Source organism: Hoplias malabaricus, chromosome Y, assembly GCF_029633855.1.
Source record: "Hoplias malabaricus isolate fHopMal1 chromosome Y, fHopMal1.hap1, whole genome shotgun sequence".
NCBI classification, from domain to species: domain Eukaryota; kingdom Metazoa; phylum Chordata; class Actinopteri; order Characiformes; family Erythrinidae; genus Hoplias; species Hoplias malabaricus.
In genome coordinates this window covers 52994023-53015011 of record NC_089820.1, presented here as the reverse complement: position 1 = coordinate 53015011, position 20989 = coordinate 52994023, and the positions used below count along the sequence as shown (strand labels likewise).

The 20989-nt window shown below is 40.2% G+C and overlaps 1 protein-coding gene across 1 annotated transcript in view; it reads left to right on the top strand.

Moving 5' to 3' along the window:
* Nucleotides 1-20989, top strand: part of LOC136678457 (neural-cadherin-like) — a 176267-nt gene that overhangs the window by 70017 nt on the left and 85261 nt on the right. Inside the window, exons 15-19 of the mRNA XM_066656510.1 lie at nucleotides 1333-1519; nucleotides 8977-9120; nucleotides 13906-14189; nucleotides 15151-16774; nucleotides 20367-20460. Of these exons, the coding sequence (XP_066512607.1) occupies nucleotides 1333-1519; nucleotides 8977-9120; nucleotides 13906-14189; nucleotides 15151-16774; nucleotides 20367-20460 (2333 nt within the window). The remainder of the gene's footprint in view (nucleotides 1-1332; nucleotides 1520-8976; nucleotides 9121-13905; nucleotides 14190-15150; nucleotides 16775-20366; nucleotides 20461-20989) is intronic.

Below are 20989 nucleotides of genomic sequence, written 5' to 3'. Positions count from 1 at the left end.
GGGTGTGAATACTAATGTTTTTTTTCTTGCTTTCACTGTAACAGTTGGAGATTGTAGCTTGTTTTAATAACCTGACCCGCTACCAGCTTTTTATTATGGCATTTACATTTAATTCCACCTCTTATTTGTGTTCTCTGCGCTAATTCCGCTGGCAGGACACCATTTATTACCCGCACCATGCTGCTGTAGTGGGACCTCTCCAAGAGGCTTTGGCCTGATAATTGCTGTTGGGGGCCATTGGAGACTGTGGAGAGACAGCAGCCGAACCTTTTTATCCTTTCAGCCTTCAGAGGCCAATGGCTTGGGCTTCATTATTCTTATTGCCGATGACTTTTCAAGGACCCTTAACGTGGAAAACTGAATTTTCCTCTTTTTGATGGAGCAGTGGCCAGACCCTGGCTTTAGCCTTATTCATTTTCATGGAGAATGACTCATGAGGGCCCAAAAACTGGGAATCCCCATTTTAAACTTTGGTTTTTTTCCATATATAATGTTGTAAGTGTCTCAAAACATACCATTCACCGTCCATATGTGAAACCAAATGTGCAAAAGCAGCAGACAGTGGATGTATTTTTTGGGATGTCTTTATAGTAAACAAAACATTTATATAAAGCAACTTCCTCAGCCTACAGCCATTTTGACCCTGCTCATTTGTACTGAAGTTAAAATGTCGTCAGCCTTGACTTCTTTTTGAATAAGACCTTGGTATTTACATACAGTCCTGTACATGCAGTTCATACAACTTGCAAAATGAATTATGAAAGTACTTGGTGCATAAACTCAGACAGATATTGTAAGTGGACCCGAGGGAAAGGAATACAATACAAGGAAAATGTAGGACGGGGAGCCTTTAATTTTTGCACGGCGAAACTGTCAATACGTCTTTTCTGATGACTGTGGAGAGGCATCTTGTGGTGCTGGATCGGTGTCCTGTGCGAATGAGTTATGAATGAAGGCTGCATGCTTTCAACAGCTTAATTATACACAGAGCTGGCCGAGGTGGGATCAGTCTGTGGCTCTGAGCCACACAGGAAGAGTCCGATTAATCACAGACTCTATCCTCCTCTTCACTCGTCTCCCTCCAGACTTCTCTCTGCCAAGCCTCGAATATCCTCTCATCCCCAACTCCTTTTATTCCTTATTCCTCTCTCTCCCTCTCTCTCGCTCATGCTCGTGCTCTCTCTCTCTTCTCCCTATTGCTTTCCTCCACTGCTCCCTCCATTTATTATTATTTCTTTAGTATTTACAATGAAACAATTTCAAGAAAGGTAATCAAAAACAACAACAATCAACACAAAACTGCTATTCTCCCTCTTTTTTTGTTTTTTTCAGATCTCCTACTCTCTGCTGAATGACCGCAGTGGAGATTACCAGTTCTTCCGTATTGACCCTGAGCTGGGATCCATATACACTGAAGCCGTGTTTGACCGGGAGACAAAGGGCTCGTATCTGTTGGAAGTGAAGAGTCTGGACGGCTGGGAGTCCGCAAGACCTGGGAGACACGGACAACCCAATTCAGGTATAACCAGAAAAGCATGCAGACTCTGTACCATTTAACATAGACAGTGATGTACATCTTCTAAGCCCTCACCCTCCAAGATCCTACATGGGATATGCTTAATGTCCTGATTCACTTTTTTTTTTTTTCATTTGATGATTAGAGGTTTCTCACTCAAGTTTCTTCTCAAATCAAGAGTATTATTTACGAGTTTGAGTCCCTATTTCTGCAGTAAAAGCCTTTTCCATTACACAAAAGGCTTTACACTAGATGCTAGAACAATGCAGTGAGGATTTGCGTTTAGCCACAGCTACTAATGCTGGATAATTAGTTCTGGATCCCAGACGCCACCCCAACTCTTCCCAAAGGTACCAAATTGTGCTCCCCCCCACACTCAAAGCATCACACAACGAAGAATACACTTCCACTGGTCCATAGCCCTGTACCTCCATTACCTGGGCATCATATGTTGCACTGTATCAATGTGCACACTGTAATGGACATAATGTATGCATTTACTACAATGAGAAACTGAAATCCACAGCAGAACACAGGATTTGTTTTTCCTGTAATATGTTATAGCACAATCCGGAGTAGATTTTTTAAATTCTCTGGATCAGGAGAAGTCACCTCTGGACATGGCACCAGTGAAGAAGGTTGATAGCTGATTGTGCATAGGCTTGAGGTGTTGATGATGCTCAGGATGCTCAGACAGACCTAATCAGCCTCAAACTCTGCATGAGTCGTAATGAGCTTCTTGGGCCTCAGCGTGTCATCATTCCCTCTTTAAACATGATTGCAAAAGATTTGCAGACTTCCGGCATGTCTTTGCACTGTGGATCTGATACAGCATGCACATAGCTGCACTGTGTGAGCGTGATCATTCTTTGATGGTAATGAAATGTATGGTGGCTGATGATATACTAATGAATATTGCAACATTGTTTTGTACCAGCATCCAATGCAAAATGAGTCTTAAACCTTGTCTTGTTTGGTTTGAGCTGAGCAATGTAGCATCACATATATTTCACCAAATAAATGAATAAATAAATAAGTATAAAGAAAATATTTTAGCAAAAGTATAAATTATTGGTAGTGTTTAAATATTATTAGTTAATTAAAACATTTCCCAAATTAAGGGTTATAATGTTGAGTGTCCACTGTCCAGGTGTGTTTCTGCCTTTTTCTCAATGATTCCTGGTAGACTTCCAACACAACCCTGATCAGGAAGAACCGTTTACAGAATATTAATGACTATTGAGTGTTTCCTCACTTTGCTGCAGTAGCAGAGTCTTATTTTCTGGGCAGGCTCAACATGGAACATTGGTGTGAGTATTTGATTGTATTTAGCATTGGATTGCACATTAATCAGATATTAGTCGTACACTTACTTATGGATCAATTTTGTTTTGTTTTTTTTAAAACTGAGCTCCATCACTTTAAAGAATACAGTTGCACTGCTCCTCAGCCCAGTTCTGTGGAGGATTTATGAATCTCTAGCCAGCACTTGGTATTGTACATGGTCACCTTTCCATTGGTCAATGATTTTCCATGGAGATTAAACATGAACCAAATTAGTGCACATTAAAGAAGATGAATCTTTCCATATTGAGGTTTGTCTGTAAAGTTTAGCAAATCTAGTGGGCATCAAGTCAGACACAGAACTGTTTCCACATGTCTAGGAGACATATTTCAGAATAATGGTGTTTATTTTGATACTCTTTAAACTGATTAGAGGTGACAAAATTAGTCAAGAATATTAATATTTATTTACTAGAGCCTTGGATATATTACTTTTTTGATGGAATTAAAAAAAAAACAATTTTGAATAAATATTGAGTTTGCTTCTTGCTTAAGTGTTTAAATACTAACACTTGTGGACGAACGGAATATAAAAAGTTGATTTAAAATACCCCAAGCACTATAATTTAATACTGTGATTACAGTGTAAGACCTTATATTTCTCATATACTTTAACTATAGGACCAGCTGATGGAGAATGAAGGCTATTTAAATCAGCAATTTATCAGAGTATTTATAATTACCCTGCTATGGGCTTGAATTTGGGAAAATTGCACTTGGGGACTGTGAAGCTGTACACTTGGTGAAGAGCCCTTGGGAAATGTCACTCACACACACAGTTATCCTGCTGTTAAGAAGGCTTTCAACAGTGGGGACCAGTCCCTCTTCTCTACACTGTTGTGCATGGATTCAGTCAGGTGACTGGACGCATGGTAAAGTCCAGTGATCAGAATTCTGGACCACACGTCAAGGAGACGCTATGTGGCTAGTGGCTTGAAAAGAGATCGTGGCAGGCTTCCCACTCATCAAAGTGAGATTTTGGAGCCTTCAACCTCACAGATGGCACTGTGAGGATTATAAAGGGAGAGTAAAATAAATACAAATGGCTTTGAGGAATCTTTAAGGATACAATGAGTGTAACATTTAAAAAAATACATTATGAATAAAGTTATTGTAAAACTGTCCTGCTGTTAGTTTGAATGTAATCACTAATTGTCTGTGAGATATATAGTGATGCAAACTCATTCATTCATTGTCTGTAAACGCCTATCCAGTTCTGGGTCATGGTGGGTCCAGAGCCTACCTGGAATCACCGGGGCACAAGGGAGGAACACACCCTGGAGGGGGCTTCAGTCCTTCGTAGGGCAACACACACTCACACATTCTCTCACATCTATGGACACTTTTGAGTCGCCAATCCACCTGCCAATGTGTGTTTGTGGACCTTGGAAGGAAACTAAATTAATATCTAATAATATCTACTGCTTTGAATACAACTAATGTACTGCTTTGTTGATACAACTGACCTGCATTGTATTGTTTATTTGGTAATAACCTTATTCCCAAAGATAAACACTGATATAAACACTATCGATATCATTTGGATAATCAAATTCCCTTTGGATTTTAACGGACACAACTTTATACCACTTTTTACATGCCGTGTGTTTCCTTGGCCAACATTCTCATGGCTTGCCCACAGTGTTATAACAATAACACTCATATAAAACTCCCAGAAAGGGTAAAACCCAAATCAAACCTTGACTTCTCTCTTTCATTTCTCTGCAAGTCAACTAATAAGTTCAGTTTCAAACCCCAAAGACCAAAGGCAATGTGACCATCAAGTCAATGGTCAGAAAGAAAGCTCTACAGATCAGAAACAACAGTGAGATATATGAGATATGAGTGAGGGAGGGTGAGGATGGCTGTGGTTGTGAAGGGGAAAAAAGATACAAAGACCAAAGGAGAGCAGGGAGGTTAAAAATTTAAATATTTGCTACCACAAAACATCATTCCTGCAGAAAAATATTGAAATTTGTTTTCAATGAGAGAGGGGAGATGTGTTTGCTGTTTTTGCATGTTTTATGCGACCTGGGTGGCATTGTTTCTACACAGCGTGATCAGTTGAATAAAAATCAACTTGAAGAGGTCAAGCAGCTTACAGGGCCGTGCTGCTTGCATCTGTAAGCTTCCAGAATGAAAACAACCTGATCCTATCTATTATCAATCTAGCTTACTGACTGCATTTGTAATTCTATAATAGTATGGAATAGGAAAACAGTCGTGGTTTGTTTTTTTAAGCTGTTATTCGAGAAAGAAAGCTAGGATTGGGCCCACTGTTGAGATATGCCCCCCCTCCCCTCCCCTACATAGATATATACCATTGGATACTTTAATCATTCATTGTTTATTGTACCAGTCAAGCATACATTTAATATCTGTCCAAATATTTAAAGTAGATGACGAAGGAGAAATTAGCGCGAAAGCTCCTGAGTGTTCTGTGAGTCTCCAGTTCTTGAGTAAATGAATGTGAAATGAATGTGTGCGTAGACAGTGAGCTTTCTCAGGGGCGTCACCATGCTGTTTACCATGATGGATGAGTCTGTAAAGGGTCTTCTGCTCTTCCAATTCTCTCAGATGGCTCACATTGTAGGCCTCAGCCTCCAGAATGAAAAGAAAGTGAAGAGATAATGTGCAGGAGGACAAATGCATGCATTTCATTTTAGCACAAGGGTTTTCACCCAGTTTTCCCCCCAGTTTAGTGGACAATATCGTCTAGCTTGGTTTCTATGGAATCAAATAAGTGACATTCATATTCTGAGCTTGGGAATTGCTGTTCACAGATATTTTGACATCACCTTTTGTGTGCATGTATCTGCATGTGTTTATCAGAACACTGCCCACCCACTAAATAGTGAGCACGCTGCCTTCAGATTAGCCATTTTGTGGACATGAGATCGTAGAGCATTCTGTTTAACTGTGTCAATATTCATGATTCAATCAGGTGAGAGTTCCTAAGAGACGTTTTTGACTTTTGGGCTTGGGAGCATGGGAGACATTTCCCGTTGTTAAATACCTGCGGCATTATGTAGGGAAGCATCTGTTAAAGAGTTGCCTTAATGAAGAGTTAGAGTTAAGAGTTAGCTGGTGTGTGGTAGTCAGTGTACTGATTGGCTAGTCAGCTCAGGCTTAAAACAGCCAAAACTCTAGGGCTGTCCCAAATACCATTTTTTGGGCTTCAGAGCTTCGGCCGGGATAATCTGCGAATATTAGAATACTCGGAGAGTGGGGTGGTGTATATTCTTCATTCATTCATTCATTATCTGTAACCACTTATCCAGTTCAGGGTCGCGGTGGGTCAAGAGCCTACCTGGAATCATTGGGTGCAAGGCGGGAATATACCCTGGAGTGGGCGCCAGTCCTTCACAGGGCAACACAGACACACACACACACATTCACTCACACCTATGGACAGTGTATATTCTTGTCATTAACAAAATCTGCTTCCGACCCTGTTTTAATATCCCTCTCTCCAGGCTGCACTGTGACTCTAAGCTAGCTCTTTGCTAACCTGTGAACTAGCTTGCTAACTAGGACCAGGAGTATACACAATTTAGCCAGTTGGAGTGCAGGTGCTCAGGCACAAAGCTGAAAAAATTAACTGTGGCGTCACCTCGCTTCATTGTAAGTGTGTTGTTTTAGCATTTTAGGCAGTTTTATGTAATAGAGTTTTTATGTTTTATGTTGATGAGCCTGAATATGGGTGGAGTGGGGAGAAAATGTGGTGGAGCATTACCTTTACTGATACTCACATTTATCCAAAAATATCCGCATCTCAAAATTAGAAACATCCAATGAGCAAATATCTGAATAACCGAATATTTGGGGCCAGCCCTATTGTTCAGAAAATCAGCTCTCAGCACCTGCTGTAAAAGCTGCACTTTGGCTCCCAGCATGGCTCCAGTCGCTGAGTCATTGGCTAACTCGTGCATACATGGTGCCACTAAGAGCACAGAGTGTACACAAATAAACCAGAGCTTCGTGAAGGAGTTCTAATTTGAGGGGTTAAGCTGACAAAATGAACTGTAGCTTTGCCATGCTTCGTTGTAAGTAGGTTGCTGTAGATTGTTAGGCTTTCTTCAAGACTTTTATGTTGACATGGCTAAATACATGTGGAGTGGAGGGTTGCCTTTATCACCACATTTATCAAAAAAAAATAATATCCAAAGCTCAAAATTATAAACCAAATGTCTACCCAATGAACGAATATCTGAATATTCGGGGTCAGTCCTACAAAATACATACATGTATTTGGTGGTTTGTAGCTTGCAAAGTCAATGTTGATTTTGCTGAAAAAACATTTTTACAACAAAAAGAACCCACAAAATGTACTATTTCAAATATTTCCACAGGAATATCCCCATCACAGTGAGAGAAATATGAAGTGTTGAAACACACAGAGACATAAACGACAGGATGTTGATGGTTGGAAACACGTACACAAATAGACACACACACGCACACAAGCACGTACAAACACACACTGAGTTGTGGAACAGTGTAATGAAGTCATCCTGTCAGAGTTATCCACTTGTCAAACTACAGCAAAACAAAGCAACAGGAAGTGGCGCGGCTCACTGATGTGTGTTTATTTGAATGGAGAAGACATGACCACGGCTCTGAACGACACGTCAACTTGTCAGGGCTGACAGACATTGCGTTTGCTCTCTTTCAGTCACACACACACTTTGTGCAGGACTCTCGTTCTCCCACCTGTTTGTTTCCACACAGTTTCCCCCTGCTGTTTAGCTCTGTTACTGTCTCCACAACCAGATTAAATAATTGATCATGTATTGAGGAATATATTGAACATTATGTGTGTTTTGAACCTGATATCAAAGAGGGAAATATTAGATGAGATACCGCCCCCCCTCCGCCGCCCCCACACACACACACACACATTATACCAAACTCGCAATCCTACCCCCTCCCAACCTCAGACCCTCAGGAAATTCTCCTCACGTCTGTCTGCTCTGATGGCATCAGACACAAAGCGGAGATGTGCAGATGAGAGGACGATAGAGGAAGAGAAGGAAAAGCGGAAGAGAGAGAGAAACAGAAGTGGGGAGGAATAAAAAGAGGTTAGAATTTAGGGGAAAGCAAAGATGGAGACAACACAGACTCAAAAGACCAAAAATAACATACTTAAAGGAGCGATCTTTAATATTGACAACAAGCATTTAAAATAGGAACTGCAATACAGGTTCAAAACAGTGGAGAGAGCTCTCTGCCTCCTTCCCCTCCTTCATAGAAGCAAAGCTCAGCCAGGTTGCCAGGATGTGGAAAACTGAACCTACACGAGCGAACAAGAGATGAGTTTAAGAACTTTAGGACTATAATAGCTACAAAGAAGTGTGCAACAATTCACTAAAATATCTACCTATACTAGTGAAAGGCAAAAAATGAATAACCGGCTGCCATTTTCCCTGCATTTACAAGCCTTTACTGTCTAAATCCATCCAAAATGTCTTTACTAAGCAAGACTGGTGTTATTTAACGATTTTCTCATGGACACGTTTGAGTAGCTAATCCAACTAATGTTTTGAACTGTGGGAGGAAAACCCGGAGTAAACCCATGCAGACACAGGGAGAACACACCAAACTCCTCTCACAGTCAGTCAGCTAAGGTGGGGCTTGAATACACAACCCAGGAAAGAACGAATACAATCATTTGGAACAGAATTCAAAGGAAGTGGCGCAACTCACTGATGTGAGTTTATTTGAATGGAGAAGACATGACCACAGCTCTGAATGACATGTCAACCTGTCAGGGTCCTGTTTTTGAAATACCAGAAACACCACTGTGACAATGGCTATATGGCTAATGGCTGTCTGGCAAAACTAGACTCGCCTAGTTCCTCTTTGCTGTTGTTATCACTTGTTATTATTATTTGTTTAATCAGAGTAACATTAAAGTGAGAGAGTGAAGAGCAGACTAAAAGGCAACAGTGGATCTTTGGTGCATCAGCAGTAAAGGGTTAACAGAGTGAGAGGGAAAGAGGGGTGGTGAACAGATAAGGAAAGGGTAAAAAAGAAAGGCAAATGCGCTGAGGTTGACAGAATAAGATCAGCAGAGGTTGTTTAATCTCGCGTGTGTTTGCTCTCTCTCCCCTCAGATACGGCCTATGTGCGGATTTTCATCAGCGACGTGAACGATAACAAGCCGGTCTTTGCACAGACTGTGTATGAAGTCGATGTGGATGAAGACGCAGACGTAGGCTCCACCATCCTCACCGTCAGCGCTAATGATGAAGATGAAGGTAGGCCGAGTTGAAGGGGGAGCGTGAAGGGCAGATATGAAAACGTGAGGGCTTGCGAGGCAAAATGGAAAAGAATGTGTGGCTATCCTCAGACCATGATGACGACCCACAAAAAAATGCGAAAGAAATACTGATCATAACTTTCAGAAATTCTTTACAAGGCTTTCAAGCCTTTTGCTTTCGCCCCCATTGTGAGCTCAGCCTTCAAATCATAATGGGCAGCAGACAGTTCAGGCAATTGTGTATGACACAGTTCCATCGGCCAGATAGAAATTCTTCTCTTTACACTCCTCTATAATATAACGGCATTTCTAATTCACACTTTGGAACGCTTCTCATTTTTTCATCCCATTCAAAGATTGTTATTCAAAAGAATATAAAGATGTTCCAGGACTTTCAAGCAAAAGCCAGGAAGAAACTTCGAGATCATGTCTTCAGACTCATAAAAAATTGAACATCCTCAGTAATATTTACAATGTGCCTGCAAGCATGTACGTCTGTAAGCTCTTTTCAGATATTTCTCCAGACCTCTGGTGTTATGAATGCGCAAGAAGCTCAGGAATGTGTACTTCGTTGCACTGTCTGTCATTGATATTGCACTATGGATGCTTTTACATTGAAGCTGTTGTTCTCCCCCCAACATTTTCAGGCTGGATAAGATTCTTTTATTTTGTCCTCAGTTGATGTTGTCCTCCAAGTATGAAACATTTGAATACGGTAGAAAAATGAAACATTTCATGCAAGAAAGAATGAAAGAATCAGAACAAAATAGAGAATCAAGAAAGTACAGCTCTGAGTCAGATCCTGAGACTACGATTCAAAATCGTGACTCTACACGAGAAGACTCAGAGCAAGCTTGAAATCAGACTCAGCAACAATGTTAACAGTGCAATTAAAACATGTTTAAGTAATCAAACAAAGTATTTTTTACCTTAATAGGTGGACAGACAAAAACACTTTAAAATTGACTTGGTGTTAGGCTGCTAGGGAGCAATGCTGCCAAAAGGAAAAGGATGAGTAATTATTATTTTGCAAATCACTATGTAATTACATATATAAACGATGAGTCACACAATCAAAACTACACTTTTAAAAGGCTAACTGTTAATGTGATGATACAGAGCTGGATACTAGCCTTCTGTATGCGTTGTTGAGTTCTTGCAGTACTTCATAACGACGTCTTGTCAACCCTGGCCTCCAGGTGCTTTAATATGGATGTCACAAACACATGTAACCCCTCAGATAAGCTCTCTGCTTCATTTCCCTGCCTCACGCCTTGATGTAAACCCACACAGTACAGCACACTCGACACATAACTCATTCCTCATCAGCCAGGGTGGTTGAGCCAATAAATCCCTGTCTGAAGCACATCATGCCCTCTGCTTTCCGCTGGTGGATATCAGCAGCTCCAAACTCATCAGACGTTTAGAAGACTGCTATGTCTCATTATAACAGGCAAAGAGCAGCCTTGTGTTGGTTAATTGGCTGTCTGAGGTATGTAACTAACTACGGCTGTTTCTGTCTTCGTTTCCTGAAGCCTAGGGTTCATATTCATTATTCATTTTTAAACTTATTTAGCAGCAGCTTGTCTTGGAATGGATAGTCAAAATAGTAATGCATTACAAGTGTTTAAAGTGATTATTTCATAACAGTAGTTCAAAAAGATATGGGGTTTGATTTCACACGTCTCAGAGGAAGCATGTGTTACGACTTGATCCTCCCAGCGAGGTAGCGTCATATGATCATTTTGAGACCTAGCAAAGGAAAATTGAAAATTGGAAAAAAAGAAGCATATTTTAAGCATTTTATTTGGAAAGAATACAGTTAATCACAATAATTACCCTTTTAAAGGCCCATCATTATCTTCATGCCTTCGCTCGGAACAAAATACAGACACTTATCCTTGATTAGAACTATGAATCAATGGACATCCTTTCATTCGTTAAATTTTTAGTCTAAATGACCATGAAGTAACGCAGTTGCCATTGTAAAACAGGAAACACTAATTCAGCCAGATCTTTTCAGAAGACACTGCAGGGGTATTTTTCAATTCCTCTGAAATTTAATTCATGTATCTAAAGTTCATAAGCGGCCACAGCAATCCTGTTGGTTTGGGGTGGATTTAAATGGCCAAGGATAGGTGATTACAGGACAGGACTGTGGTGGTTGCACGTATGAAGAGAATGGGGTGGGCCCTATGAGAAGCTCTAATAGATTAACATAGGTTTACATCTTTTCCTGTGTATAATTATTTGTTTATAAAGTCCTACTACCCAAACCAAATGCTGAGCCTTTATGCAAATATTCTTCTGTTTTGTCTATTTCCTTTTCTCATTGTATTTACTGACAGATGTGTATTCTTTCAGACCCATAACATTGAGTCATCGCACAGTTGCTAATTATCAGCCTCAGTAGGAGCAACAACAACAGTAAATACATTGCATGCCATAATAGGTTTCTTTTTTCAGTGTTGGCCCCAACTACAGTCGCAGTGCTAACTGCTAAAGTGCTAATATACTTCAGCGTTGATTGCAGCGTAACAGTGAAGTGGAGAGAGGAACTATTCTTTGTCATTTTTGTTCTACTACATTATTCCTCTATCTGCAGTGAAACTGAAAAAGCTGAGAAATATCCAGAACACTAATGGGGCTGAGAGGGGTGGGGTGGGGGGGTTGGGGGGGTTCAACATGCTCTGGAATGTGCTTTACTATTATTATTTTTTTTTTTTTTTTTGCACTGTTTGTTTATCCACTTTGTTTGTTTATCCGCCTCTGTTTGCACTCAGAGAGCATTCCGTAGGGAGTTGATCTCTGCCGAGTGTAAATCTATCGTAAAAAAACACAAACTGATTCGTTCACGCACCATTTTTTGCTTGTTTCATTAATGTTGTGAAACACAGCGGAGACAGTAAGATTAAGTATTCCTTCTCTTGCTTATGTCTTCTCCCTTTCAAGCTTGGAGTTGCCTTCCTCTGGAGAGATTTCAGCTTTTCCCTCGTTGGTCGGGGTTGGCAGGGTTGCATTCTTGTTGAGGCATTCCATTTTTCCTTTGTCATAGTTTAATTGGAAGGAGAGCTAAGCCGCCAATGGCTCAAATGACTTCATTAATTCTGAGTTACGTTTTTCAAATACGCGGAACAAGGGGTGGCTTTGAAAAGCGGAGATGGAATTTTATATATTTTTTAAGGTAGTCAGTCTTAAAAATGATAGTAGTTTGTGGGTAAGTAGAAGGTTTTGTGTGTGTGTGTGTGTGTGTGGGTGTGTACTCCCTGGTGGTCTGTGGAAGTCACTGACAAATAGTGTGAAAGGGAGGGAACAAGTTATGAAGAACAACAGGTTAAACTACAGTCTGTAAATGTAGGTTACAAATATGGTTAGTTTGCCCATGAGTGGTCAAGGCAGAAACTGATACACTCTGCTTGTTTCTACACTCATTGTCCATTCTCTGTCCACAGGAGCATTTTGTAATTCTACAATTCCAGACTGGAGTCCGTCTGTCGCTCTGTATACATTGTTTGCCCTTTTTCACCCTGTTCTTCATTGTTCAGAACCTCCACAGGACCACCACAGAGTTGGTATGATTAAGGTGGTGGATCACACTCAGCACTGCAATGACACTGATGTGGTGGCGCTGGTACAAATCAATCAGACACAGCAGTGCTGCTGGGTCATAACTATCTCTCACTTTCTTATCCTTCCTCCTCCTCTCTCTCTCTCTCTCTCTCTCTCTCTCTCTCTCTCTCTCTCTCTCTCTCTCTCTCTCTCTCTCTGTGTGTGTTTGTGTGTGTCACAAACACATGACCCATGATAAAGCTCTCCCTGAAACATTTACTCGAATAAAATCTGCTAAAAAAACATAAAGGGTCTGTGCCAAAGCCTAGTGAGCTGTCTAGCTAGAGAGTATTTGTGCAAGCTCCCGACACATGGGCTATCCCAATTCTTAGATACATCATTATGCTGCCTACTAAAATATCTTAATCTGGATGAATTTTAAGGCAGTATCGAACCCTTCCTCAGCTGTGAAAGGCAATCCTATGATGCAACACCAGAACAACTCCCATCTATTTCGCTCTTCTCCCAGAGCCAAGATACTTAAAATCACGATAAAAACTGGAATATTAGAATACACTGCGCTAGCTGCTGAGGCGACGCTAGCTGCTGAGGTAAATAAAAACACCCGTTGCGTGCGGTGGGCGGGAACAAGTGATGACACATCACTTTCTAACTAGAGCGTCTCTGTAATCTGCCTCATGAGGACGCACGACCATTAGAACGCTGCCTACTTGCACAGTACCTACCTAAGCTCAGTAGGTTTTGAGACAGACCTAATATCTACATGGAAATATAAAGTAAACAATGATGATTTCTTCTAGCTAGTTTGTCGGGCATATTTCACTTTACATTCAAAATCAAATCAAGTTACAGAAATTAGTGCATTTACTATGTCTGCTACTCAGCCTAGAGCAGTTTGGCTTCTCCATTTCACATGTTTCAGCCTGGACTTCAATTTCAGTAAGACTAGTGAATCCAAGGTGCTATTTTTTAGACACAGTTTAAAGAAACACTGATAAAACTGTGTATACAAAATTATTCAGTATACCAGTAGTTGGAAAATAGCGATGCAAAAATAAATGAAAAATATTTTGGTTCAATAAATGACACAAATACCACAAGTGAACATCAGTGGGAATAGAGATGTCTAGGTAACTTTGTGAAATACCTTCCTAAGCACATGATTTCACTTAAGCACCCTTCCACAGCCGTTAACTCTCTGTTTTTTCTGCAGGTGCCAATGCTAAGTTACGCTACCAGATCACATCAGGAAACACAGGTGGTGTTTTTGACGTGGAACCTGAGGTGGGCACCATCTTTCTCGCTCAGCCACTGGACTATGAACAAAATAAACGCTACAAGCTTCACGTTCTGGCTTCCGATGGGAAGTGGGAGGACTATGCTGCTGTGGTGGTCAACGTGGTGAATAAGAATGATGAGGCGCCTGTGTTTTCGGTCAATGAGTACTATGGCAGCGTGACGGAGGAGTTGGATGGCTCTCCAGTGTTCGTACTGCAGGTACGATACACCTGTCCAAAATGTATTTGAGCCTAATGGAAGATGTCAGGTGTCTAGTGAATCTCCACATTTCTTTTACTTTTTTTGGTCTTCAAAACATTGAAAGGGAGGGGGTGCTTTGACATATTAATAAGAATACTAATAAAGATTGTCGGAAGCTAACATCATACTTTTAGGCTAGGTTACTGTGCTCAGATTTTGGACCTCAACCTTCTATTTCTTCCATCGTTTGAGTAAAGTCAAGTAATTAAACAAAAGACGACATTTCCAAACAGCACTAACTAGGTCAGTTCATGCCTTCATCACACCCTTTACTACAAGAAGCTTGTGGTGAATAAGTCCCCTTTCCCTGAATCCATGCAGTTTTGCAGAGTTTCAGTCACCTCTTGTCTTGAAAATTGGTGTGTAATTAATTTTGAATGAGCAGGGAAATGAATCATGCTACAGGGTACTCAAATTTTAAATGGTTGCAGAAGTACTTATCACGGCAAGGATTTGTATTAGTCTCATAATCTGGATGAATGGACTGATTGATTTTGGACACCGTACTCTTTGCATATTTTAAAGTGATGTTTTTATGCTCTGTAATCTCTATTTGATTCTAGATTCTTTGGAGTATGTGCTTTCTGAAGCTCTATTTAAAAAAAAAAAAGCCTTGATTGCAAAAGATGACATTGTGTTGTTTGTCCATGCTGTAAATTCATTGACTTTTTCCATTTAGTTCCTGAATAGGGGTCTTAAGCCAAATTGTACTTGTATTTTCAATTTCCATTGCTCCCTGTTGGAGTTAATTGAATCAGGAGGTACCTATCTGAAAAAAAAAAAAGAATAAAAGGTTCATGCTCAACCATAGGTCAATCACATATGACTCCAAGTCGGTACATTTTCTTTCAAGAAAAATGTAGCTGGTGTCAGTGTAGCAATAAAAAGAAGTTCTAACATATTCCCTTTGATATTGTAGGTAACCGCCTCTGACCCAGATAAGGATGCTGACCAGGAGGCCCTGCGCTACTCTTTGCATGGTCAGGGAGCTGACAGCGAGTTCATCATTGACGAGGTGACAGGGAAGATCTATGCCCAGAGGACTTTGGACAGAGAAGCTCGAGCTGTGTGGCGATTTGTGGTCTTAGCCACAGATGAGGGAGGCGAAGGGTTGACAGGATTCACTGATGTCATCATCAGTGTATGGGACATTAATGACAATGCCCCTATTTTTGCCTGCGCCCCCGATAGTTGTCACGGAGATGTGGCAGAGAATTCCCCTCCTGGCACATCTGTTATGGAGATGACTGCCACTGACCTGGATGATGCAGCTGTTGGGCAGAATGCAGTGCTAGCATATAGGATTCTGGGGAATGCTGCTCTCAGTGGAGGCAACAGCGGTGCAGATATGTTCACCATTAACCCTGCTACAGGAACTGTTTCTGTGGCCATGGCTGGACTGGACAGGGAACTGACGGAGTCATACATCTTGGTGGTGGAAGCTAGGGATGGAGGTGGCATGACTGGAACAGCCACTGCTACCATCCACGTGAAGGATATTAATGACCATGCTCCTCGTTTCTTGGATCGTACTTGTTCAGTCCGGATTCCTGAGAGCAGTGAGCAAAATGCAGCAGTTCTTGAGCTGGCTGCTGAGGATGCAGATGCTGGGGAGAATGGACAGTTGACCTTTAGTATAATGTCTGGAGATCCAGAACAGAAGTTCTACATGGTGAGCCACCGGCAAGAGCAGCGTGGAACCTTACGCCTCAAAAAGCGTTTGGATTATGAAAGACCAGGGGAGCAAAGGTTCAATCTGACAATTAAAGTGGAGGACCTGGACTATTCCAGCTTGCTGCACTGCATCTTAGAAATAGAAGACTGTAATGACCATGCTCCAGTTTTCATCCCTCACTTCATCCAGCTCCCTGCCATCAGAGAGGATGTCCCAGTTGGGACCAGTGTGGCCACGGTGGCCGCAAGTGACTCAGACTCAGGCTTGAACCGGGAGATTACCTACAGCATCGCTCCTGATTCTGACCCATTTGGCTTGTTTTTGGTGGACCAAAGTGGGCTGGTCAGTGTGGCAGGTCAGCTGGACCGGGAAAAGGCTGCCCAGCATCATTTGGTAATACTTGCAACTGATCATGGGACTCCACCACTGACTGGCACAGCCACCATCCAGATGTCCCTGTTGGATGTGAATGACAATGGGCCGGAATTTGAAGCCGCCTATTCTCCAGTGGTCTGGGAGAACGTTCCAGGACCTCAGGTGGTCCGGCTAAATGCAAGTTCATCGTTACTAAGAGCCATTGACCGAGACTCTGTTGAGAATGGGTCACCTTTTTCCTTTTCCGTTCCTCTTGAATACCGGTACAGCAATGACTTTCACTTGCAGGATAATGAAAATGACACCGCCACTATTACAGCCCTCAGGGCGTTTGACCGGGAGAGGCAGAAGGAGTTTATATTGCCGGTCATCATGACTGACAGTGGGAAACCACCCAAAACGGTCACCAGCACCCTCACCATCACCATTGGTGACAAGAATGACCACCCTCACCTCACTGGAGAGAAGAAAATATACATCAACAGTCACAGAGGTAAAAACAGAAAAGCTACTACCTGGGTGGATGTCGGGGGCAATGACAATAGTAACGGGTTTTAAGAACCATAGTTCTCAGTGTAGTGTTTACAGGCAAATGCCGTAAGATTGTCTCCCATGTTCTGGTCAAACTTGTATAGTTTTAAGGAAAAATAAATGTTAGTACCTTGGTACTTTAACCACTAGGTAGATTAATCAGTGAACAATGATTTGCTGCAGTGTTCTGGGTGACAAGTCTGTTGATTAGTGAAATTGCTCTTTACTGATTTTGCACAAACAGAAATACAGTAAAACATTTCTCTAAAAGTGCTTCTGGCTTCAAAATGTAAATAACACATTTTAAAAGTCAAACAAAATGAGTTTTTGGTTCTAAACTGTTTGGTTTTCTCCATATTTTGTCAAAAATTAGTTTCATTTTCACAAGATCAGGGCCCATCTCTAATGAATCTGCTATGAGTTTAGTTAATTACTCTGTATAATTAATAAAACATGTGAATATTACAAGCTTAAAATTTTTAATTAAAAGGATACGGTCATTGTGCAACAGGAATTATTAGAACTCTTTAAATGATATTTTTGTAAAGGTGGCATTCACACTTTTAACTTAAAATAAATTAATTCAATTAAATTTTATAAACTTTTATAATATTCTGAGGATGTTTCCTCACCATTTGCTTGCTCTTTAATACATTTGCACAGGGAACCGGTCTAATGTGTTTACAAAGCCTCAGTGTCCGTAAATACCAAAAAAAAAAAAAAAGTTTCTCAATCCAACATGCTAGGCTTTCACTGCAATGGTGGTGTGGTGATTCAAACAGTGAATAAAAACTTTCTTTTTAGATGTTTTTTCCTCAAACATACCGTTCCATCTTAAAAGATGTAGAGCTTCTCAACATCAACAAACCAGAGAGAACAAAATCATTTCCCCAAAATGGTAGATGCTCCCTTTAAGCCATTTATTTTTCCATTTATATCAGAAAGTTTTTACATGCATAGTCTGTTTCAGATGCATTCTAAAAACGGGTATTTTAAAAGCCAAAATCTCTAAAGTATTAATCTTATCAGATACCTTTTGTTTTTCAGTGAGAGATTTAAGTCAGCAGAGGAAATGTGTGTGCCTATCTCTATAGTGTTGAAGGTTTCAGATGCACTTTTAGTTTTTTGTTAGATTCTTCTGGTCTTCGGGGTATGCTCTTGTTGTGTTTTCTGAGAATTCTAAGGATAGTTGGATGTTGCTGGAGCTCTCAGGTGAGCTAGGATGAAAGACAGGAGAATAATGTAGCAACTGCTGGCTGGACTCACTCTTGCTGATGTAGCAGAGTTGTTTTTTGCTCAGGAGCTTCTTTCGCTAAAAGCATAGCAACCATGACAAACCCTGAGTGGGTCCATTAAGGTATTTCAGGCCCAAACAGAGACACTAGTAGGACTAGCTCAGTGTTTGCTTGCAAAAATGACATGAAGATTTGAAGATGGCTAAAGGTGATACTGGCTGAGCATTGCTGTTTTTCTACTGTGACGTTAATATGCTATTGTAATGAAGAAAAGACAATGGTGGGTAGTGTGTCTCATACATTTTACTTTGAAAACAGAGAGTTTGTAAAAGGTTAGTTAAATGTTACCAAGCATAATACTGATAAATGTATTTAATCAAATATATTCAATGTTTGTGTAAAATGAGAGCTTGATGTTAGCTGCTGTTTTTCTGTATCTATAGTCTATTTCCACGGCATGTACTATCTGCTATGCTTTAGTAGAGACTCTCCCAGCACTGCACTGTGTGTAGTTGTCTTTAGTGGGTTGCAGTATTCACATTTGCACTTTTGAAATGTTAATACACAATTTAATTTTATAAAATTTCATAACCATATGATTATTTGGCAATTCAGACTCATCTTTAACAAATATAATGTATACTGTATATTTTGGTTTTCTTAGTAATACTGCTGACATACCCAGAGAGATCAGGTTCCCTTGGTTATTCATTAGTAGCTCCCATTAGTTCCTCATTGTGTGCAGTGGTGATTATGAGCTTGAGGCAGTGACACAGGCAGAAGTTCTGACTAAACAAGCTGTGCACATGGCAGATATGGCTCTGTCCAATAGCAAGCCTTCTCATGTTTCAAGTGCCTCTAGCAGAACCAATCAAAAATTACAGTACATGGCAACTAATTTGAATACTGAGTGTGTTTCTTATTATATGCATATGAAAAAGTGTCCTGATTTAACCTTTGAATGTACCTAGCTTAGCTGTCCTCAGCCTTGTGATGCTCACTAGGAGTCTATGTGCTTTAAGTGTCTAGAGCACCTTTCAGAGCTTATTCATTGAACCATAAATTGACTAAACTGACAACCATATGTTATGAAGTGTGCACGTACATAGCAATTTCAGTGTAGCATTAAGCAGAATTGTTGGAGGCAAACCATATTTGAGAAACATAATGAATTTGGCTTTTTTACGTCCCTTTGGATTCTTGAGCTTGTTTGCTTTTCAGCTGCGAGTTTGATGTAGAGTGCTTACATCTACATCAGGTACATACCAATTCAGGGCCAAAACTTTACCTAAGTTTCTTTTTAGCTTCATTTCCGTACCATGACTTCTTAAATGTTCATGTCAGATACAAAACTTTATACTTAGGTTACCTTTAGACTTGGGTAAACAATTTTGCTTTAAATTAAATCTTAAAAACACTATTTATTTATTTATTATTTTTGCACATTCACAGTGTTGGTGCATTCCAATTCCAGCTTTGTTTTTCTGCTTTTCAACTTGTTTGGATTTCTACCATCTTTGAAAGCAAGGCTTATCACAGATCAGATCCTATCAACCAAAAAATGTATGCATACGCAGTTCAAAACAGCTTCTAGCTTGTGCCTTTTACTTTCAGAATGTGAATAACATATTAGCTATAGCAAGGGTTCTTAACCTTTATCAGTGTTGCCCATTTTTTGTAGTGAAAAACATTTTGCAACACCCCAAAAACCCCCAAAAGGAGGAACTGTTGAAATTCACTGTTGTAGGTCAAGCTTTGATATCTGTTAATGTGATTACTTCATAGATGCAAATTAACTTAACCACAAATTGCAGGCATTCTAGGTGTTAAGACAATTTTAATTAAAGCAGAACCCATCTAACACATACACAAAACACTTTACTATACAGCAATACAGCAATATATGGTAAGTTTGGGACATATAAAATATAAACATAGTAGGGTATAGATCACAGGAACACAAAGTACAAAAAGAAACAAACAGAAATGCAAGTAACCTATAGTTTTATTGTCAGCAAAAACTAATATATTTCTGTTCGAAGATTATACCTAGGTTCTAATTAGAGCATATGAGTAAAAAGCTATTATTGCGTTTGTTTCTAAACTATAAGTAAAAAAATCTACAGGTTATTGATTTGATTTCTGCTTATTTCAAATCAATCCAAAACCAAATTATTTTTTTTTCCAGAATTATTAGCTTGATCTACCAGTCTGTAACTGTTTAGTCTTAAATTACAAGCCTTGGTTTATAATTCAAGTAGGAAAAAGGTTTCCCACTCTGTCTCTCACGCAAGCTAACCTCATATTTACAACCCACAGGTAGGATGCCAACTACTGTTCTGGGAAAAGTCTATGCACCTGATCCTGATGACTGGGACAACAAAACATACGCCTTTGAAGGACATGTGCCTACGTAAGAGCTCTCCTTCCCTTAATCTCTTTGCTTCCCAACTATATAATATTTTGTCTTTGTTTACATCTTAGTTTCTTTTATCATTGCGCTTAAATTATTGAGCATGTCCATTCTTTGTGTTATTCCAGTTTTCCGTTCTTTTCAGAAAACTCACTTCAATTTCTCAAAGATATATTCAGAGATATTCCTCCCACATCTCTGAAGTTCTGCCTTAGACATTGGTTGAATTCCTTGTTTCTCACAGTCGAAATAACCCCCAAAATATTCAGAAATACTGACGTCTGGACTCTGGGGCAGCCAGTCCATTGTTCTGAGAACCCCAGCAGCTCCTTTTCATATTTCAGGGAGGGCTTCTTGACAGATGCACATACTTTCATACCCACAGCGTTATCTTCTCACAGTAGAAGAATGGAGTGAGAAGGTTGAAGTTTTTTTTCTGATCTGAAGCATGTGAGGAGCTTGATGTTCTAGCATCTCTCATAAAAGCCAAAAGTTACTTTTTAAAAAAAAGGTACTTTTTATCTGTCAA